This window comes from Otolemur garnettii, unplaced genomic scaffold, assembly GCF_000181295.1.
Source record: "Otolemur garnettii isolate 467f Iridium unplaced genomic scaffold, OtoGar3 scaffold00061, whole genome shotgun sequence".
NCBI classification, from domain to species: domain Eukaryota; kingdom Metazoa; phylum Chordata; class Mammalia; order Primates; family Galagidae; genus Otolemur; species Otolemur garnettii.
Window position 1 is genome coordinate 2,296,945 of NW_003852456.1, and position 6,888 is coordinate 2,303,832.

The 6,888-nt window shown below is 39.1% G+C and overlaps 1 protein-coding gene across 1 annotated transcript in view; it reads right to left on the reverse strand.

Annotated features, from left to right (window-relative positions):
- SNX25 (sorting nexin 25) overlaps positions 1 to 6,888 on the reverse strand; it is a 90,233-nt gene that overhangs the window by 17,882 nt on the left and 65,463 nt on the right. The window contains exons 10-12 of the mRNA XM_023514904.1: positions 6,723 to 6,888; positions 3,093 to 3,224; positions 992 to 1,132 (exon numbers count right to left, since the gene is read on the reverse strand). Of these exons, the coding sequence (XP_023370672.1) occupies positions 992 to 1,132; positions 3,093 to 3,224; positions 6,723 to 6,888 (439 nt within the window). The remainder of the gene's footprint in view (positions 1 to 991; positions 1,133 to 3,092; positions 3,225 to 6,722) is intronic.

Genomic DNA, 6,888 nt, shown 5'->3' on the forward strand with positions numbered 1-6,888 from the left:
TAACCACTGTGCTATGGGCACCAAGACTGAAGACCTTTTCATTGTGGGAGTAAAGGCCAGTTACCTTTAGGAGGTGGATTAGAGAAAATACAGTTACTGAGGAAAAGTGGGAAGAATAAAAAAAAGATTCAATCCTAATTTGGCCACTGTATATACATCCTGTGAAAAGTCAGTTATGCTTTGGGATCCATTGCTCTCCTCTATCAAATTAAAAAAAAAGACCTACATTGGTGGCTTGGGAACATTTTAAACCAGAGCCCAGAGTAGGAGCTTCATGCTATATTGCAACCCCTAATGCACATGCGTATACACATAAATATGTAAAACAAAAATTCTACACAACGCTCATTACTGCTGCTACTAACAACAAAAACTACAACCATATTTACTGTGCCACACATTCTTTGCATATATTATTCCCTTAATTCTCCCAACAACCCCCTGGGTAGGTGCTATTAATATTTGTACTTCAATGATCAAGAATAGAGGTACAAAGAGACTCGAGGGTCACATCCCAGGCCACACAGGTGTAAACAGTAGCGCTAAGATTCAAAGCTCAGCAGTTTGTCATTAGAGATTATGCTTTCAGCCACCACTTTGCTGCCTCTCTTAGATAACATGATAAAATCTGCTATATTCTGTTCTCTTTCTATTGTAGTAACTCATGATTGATTTCACTACCCCATTAATGGGTCATAACTGGCAGATTCAAAACCACTGGCCCTAGATGATCCCTGGGTCTCTTCCACTCAGGGGTTCTCTGGCAGTTTTCAATGATAATCACACAATTATCTATCCTGACAAACATGGCCTAAACTAGATGGTCTCATCTGTGAGTGAATTTCCAAATATCAGGCTGAAAATGCCACTTTGGTAGCATCAACAGCAAAGGATAAAGATTAGTCAGTTTTTATGTGTAATAACTGAAACAAGCCCTTGAATCTCTTCTTGCTCAGCAATTCCGGAATCCTGTGTTTATAAATATTCATACCTCACTAAGTTTCCGATGTAAATTCTGAAACTCACTGAGCCTTCTTGGGACGGTCCAGTTCTTAGTTTCAACTCCTCTGACTTCTTGTAGGCTTACCATGACAAAGTAACATGGCATCTGCTCACCATTCTCTTCCGTAATCTTGGGGGGAAAAAAATCAAAATCAATTACAAAGAGCATGAATATGCCAGAAGGATTTGCAAATGTCCCCTCAGGTTTTTCCTCTCTTGGTGCACCCTGCACAGTGCTGGAACTGTGAATATGATAAATTTCACTCTGGCAATTTCATTGTGATATAGCACAGCAGACTTTAAAACAGGGGAACTGTTCAGGTAGGCCTAACCTAAAAGCAGAAAATTTCTTCAGATGAGTAATAGAAAGGAGGTCAGAAAGAAGAAACCAGCAAGGAAACAAATCACAAGGCACTGGATTCTGCCAATAACTTAAATAAGCTAGCAAGTGGATTTTCCTCAGAGTCTCCAGATAAGAACTCAGTCTGGCCAATATATTGATTCAGCCTCTGAGCAGGGAACTCAGCCATCCTGTGCTGGACTTGTGACCTACAGAGGTGCAAACTTATAAATAGGTATAGTTTTAAGCCATGAAATGTTTTACATAGCAAAAGAAAACTAATAAAGCAGACTTCACCTCCTGTGTTTCCTTGAAAAAACAAATTAGCAGCAAGCAAATAGGTATGAGATACATCCATGGGAGGATTCAATAAAACATCATTTTTCTTCTCACGAAATTTTACATTAAGAAACATAATTTTCTTTACCTCTCTCCCAACTTAGATAATTCACATACACACATGCCTGTGTGCACACACACAATTCAGACCAGGCCACTACGGACATAATTCAGAATAGGCTACTATTAACGTAAATAGATAAGAGAAAAATCAAATAGAAAATACACTGAATTTAAGTTTGAATTAGTATCCTTAAACGAACTAAAAAGACTCAATGCAAAAGGCAAAGGGAAGATGCAAAGTTTGCTGAGCCCAGTGAGGCAGGATTACTGTCTCACTGTAAAGATGGGAAGGAGAGGCACCGGCAGGGTAACTGACTCTCCTAGGTCTTCCCTTGCGGGGAGTCAGAAGTGACAGAATTCAGAAGTCTGGCTCCATGAAGACACATCTTCCACACAATCCCTCGTGGGACTGCTCTGTGAGCTATGGCAGGGAGGGGACCCCTCACTCTCCATTCCTGTTGTTTTTTCAATGACCAAGGTGCCACAGCAGCTCATGAGCAACAAGTGACTTCCAGGGCAAAATGCCTCATGGAGTATCCCCTCTTCATGCCCTATTAAAGGAAATTATTTTTATAAACAAATGAAAAGGGATACAGTACATTCTGCAAACTTACCCTGTATCCCTCAAAGAACAGCAAAATAATTCAAAGGGAAAATACTTACTATTAAAGGTTTTAGAGCTCTTGAGATTTAAGCATTTGAAGTCAGAAGGATAGAATAATCAATGCATTTAAATTTTCAATTTTTCATCTCCAAATTTCAAAAAGTGCTTTCCAAGGCAGGGAGCATTGGCTCACACCTATAATCCCAGCACTCTGGATGGTGGAGGAAGGAGGGTCCCTTGAGCTCAGAAGTTCTTGCCTGAGCCAAGAATGAGACCTTGTCTCTACTAAAATAGAAAAACTAGCATGGTCCCAGCTACCAGAAGCTGAGGCCGGAGGATCCCTTAAGCCCTGAGTTTGAGGTTGCTGTGAGCTATGATGATGCCAAGGCACTCTATTCAGGGTAACAGAGTGAGATTTTGTCTCAAAAAAAGAAAAAGTTTTCCATATTATTTCAACTCTCAAAGAAAAAAATAAATTGGTAATTCAAGGATATTAAATGTTCCTATACGAAAAGTTAATTATGACTCTGGTGAATGAGGATAACTTTTTATTAGAAGTGGAGTGAGATGGGAGCCATAGCAGGCACCCAAGTGCAGCTCTCAGTGAAGGGTGGCCTGGAGGGAAAACATGGGGGAGGGCAAGTAGGACAGGTGTAATCTGAAAGAATGAGTTTAAGGTCCTATACTCAATCTAATTCTCTGGGACAAAACCCTGTGTTAGAAAGGGAGCGGCAGCAAACCCACCTCTCCGCTGGTGATGGCGGCGTTCCACATGCCAAGGTTCTCACACCACCAATCCGTCCTTGCCATGTGCAGCTGAAGGTCTGCGCGCTCTTTCTCTATTAGAATTATTTCATCCTTCAACTTGGAAACAATCTGCCACAGGAAAAACATCCTGGGAATTATGAAAACACTTAAAACACTATGCAATTCAGCAAAGTAGCAGGATATAAAATCAACACACAAAAACAAGTTGTGTTTCTATATTCTAACAATGAACAATCCACAAAGAACATTAAGGAAACAATTCTATTTATAATAGCATCAGGAAAAATAAAATAGCTAAGATTAACTTAAGGAGGTAAAAGATAAAAACTATAAAACATTGGTGAAAAAAATTAGAAAAGAAATAATTTCTAAGGGCATCCAAGTTCACAGATTAGAACACTTCATATTGTTAAGATGTCAACTATTACCCAAACCAATTTATAGGTCTAATGCAATCCCTCAACAAAATTTCAATGACCTTTTTGCAGAGATAGAAAAATCTATCCTATAAATCATATAGAATCCCAAGGGACCCCAACTAGGCAAACAATTTTGAGAAAAAAAAATTGGAGGGTTCATATTTCTTGACTTCAAAAACTACTACAAAGCTATAGTAATTAAAATCGAACAGCAGGTCTACTTTTAGTTCCCTAAGTGTTCTCCAAACTTCTTTCCAAAAGGTGCACATAAAACTGGCATAAAGACATATATGAGACAGAATAGAGAACCAAGAGATGAACCCAGCCACTTATCATTATTTGATCTTTGATAAGCCTATGAAAAACATAAACTGGGGGAAGAGTCCCTATTTAACAAATGGTGCTGGGTGAATTGGCTGGTGACTTGTAGAAGACTGAAACTGGACCCACACCTTTCACCATTAACAAAAATTCATTTTTACTGGATAAAAGATTTAAACTTAAGACATGAAACTATAAAGACACTTGGAAAGAGTGCAGGAGAGACACTTGAAGAAATTGGTCTGGGTGAATATTTTATGAGGAGGACCCCTCCCTGGGCAATTGAAGCAACACCAAAAATACATTACTGGGATGTGATCAAACTAAAAAGCTTCTGCACAGCCAAGAACACAGTAAGTAAAGCAAGCAGACAGCCCTCGGAAAGGGAGAAGATATTTGGAGGTTATGTTTCTGACAAAGGTTTGATAATGAGCATGCACAGAGAACTCTAATTAGTAAGAAAAGAATAAGCGATTCCATTTCAGTGTAGGCAATAGACTTGAACAGAAGCTTCTCTGAAGAAGACAAGCACATGGCCTACAGACACATGAAAAAATGCTCATTATCTTTAATTATCAGAGAAATGCAAATCAAAACCAATCTGAGATATCATCTAACTCCAGTAAGAGTAGCCCACATAGCAAAATCCCAAAACTACAGATGTTGGCGTGGATGTGGAGAGAAGGGAACACTTCTACACTGCTGGTGGGAATGCAAGCTAATACGTTCCTTTTGAAAAGAAGTTTGGAGAACCCTTAGGGAACTACAAGTAGACCTGCTGTTCAATCCTGCAATTCCTCTACTAGGTATATATCCAGAAGACCAAAAATCATTTTACAACAAAGATATTTGCACCAGAACGTTTACTGCAGCCCAATTCATAATTACCAAGTCATGGAAGAAGCCCAAGTGCCCACTGACCCATGAATGGATTAATAAATTGTGGCATATATATACCATAGAATATTATGCAGCCTTAAAAAAGATGGAGACTTTACCTCTTTTATGTTTACATGGCTAGAGCTGGAACAATGGAAGAAAAAGTATCCAATGTACTCAGTACTATTATGAAACCAACATACAATCACCCACATTTTTATAGGAAAGATAAAACACAACTACCGCCCAGGATGAAGGAGGGAAAAGGAGGGTTAGGGGAGGGGGAGGCTGGGTAGTAATTGGTGGGACCTCACCTATGGTGCATATTGTAAGGGTACATGTCAAATCTATTCAGAGTATAAAAGAGTATATCTATTAGAGTATAAAAGTCTTAACACAATAATTAAGTGAGATGAAGGCTATGTTAACCAGTTTGACATAAACATTTCAAATTATATATAAAATCAGCATATTGTACACCCCACCAAAAAAAAAAAAAAAAGGACATATATGAGGACTGTGTGGAAAGTATCCAGCATGCATGTGTCTATCACAGTACATGGCTGGATACTTTCTGGACATCCCTCACACACCAATGGAATAAGCCCAGAAACAAAATCTCACATGTGGTCAAAAGATTTTCCACAAGGGAGCCAAGACTACTCAATGGGGAAAGGACAGTCTTCTCAACAAATGGTGCTGGGAAAACTGAAACTCCACATGCAAGAGAATGATGGGTCCTCAGAAAACCAAGAAAAGAATTATCATATCACCCTGCAATCCTACTTGTGGGTATAAACCTGTAAGAACTGAAGCAAGTTCTTTAAGAGATGCCTGTATACCCATATGCAGCATTATTCACAACAGCCAAAAAGTGGAAGCAAATCAAATGTCTATTGATGGATGAATGGTAAAAAAAAAAATGTATAAACATGCAATGAAATATTGTTCAGCCTTTAAAAGGAATGAAATAGGCTGGGTGCAGTTACTCAGGCCTGTAATCCCAGCATTCTGGGAGGCCAAGACAAGAGGATTCCTTGAGTTCAAGAGTTCAAGACCAGTTTGAGGCCCCATCAAGAATGAGACCCCATCTCTACTAAAAACAGAAAAACTAGCCAGGAGTGGTGGTGGGCACCTGTAGTCCCAGCTACTCTGGAGGCTGCGGCAGGAGGATTACTTGAGCCCAGGAGTTTGAGGTTGCTGTGAGCTTGACTAAGGCCGCAGCACTCTTGCTAGGCCGGATGACAGAGTAAGACTCTGGCTCAAAGCCATAAATACTAAAGATGGTTCAAAAGCCTCCGGCTCATGTTCATAGGAAACCCAGTATAACTCATGGAAATTATTTTATTCCAAGTTGCTTTCCTATTGAACTTGCTTGAAACCCTCAAACACACCTTCAGAAAGTGCCAAAGGAAACCAATCTGGCAGACCAAGAACCAGCCAAATCTATATTAAATCTCTTTGCTGAACTCCAAAGAGGCATAAACACAAAGATAAAAGCCACACCATAGCTTAGGTTTGAGAAATGCCAACTAATGGGACAATCTTCACATTTTTAAACTGTCAAATCCTATTAGCCTTAAGCAAGACTATTTCTTGCATAATTCTGTGAAGTTCTTTAAATTGTACTTGTAGCTGAAAGAAAACAAACCTTTTTCCCCCCAAAAGATTGTCCTTGAGACTTTAACTTACTTCCAGAAATGACTTTAGCACAAGAGAAAGCTTAACCCCCTTCCCCAAAAGCACTGTGGGCCAGACACAAAGAACAGTTTCTCACAGTTGGCTAAGAACTCCATATCATAAAGATTAAAAACAAATGCTTTTATAATTCTATCCTAGGAGTAAAAAAATAACAATGGAACTTGCTCACAGTTTAAAACAAAATTTTTTTAAAGGAATGAATGCCTCTCAACAGAAAGGAAAAACTCCTCTACCAAATTAGACAAATGGAAACTTTTCAAAGACAATCTTGAAAGCAAAAAGTTACCTTCTTGTCAGGTTTTGGTGCATTTTGAATAGAATTTAGAGCTTGCCTTTTATATTCAAGCTTCTCATTTAGTTCTCGTAGTTTGTTTACAGCAAAACTGGCTTGTTCATTAATCATACTGGTACCTCCCTCTACAGCTTCCTCACCAGCCTCATCTCGAGGACTC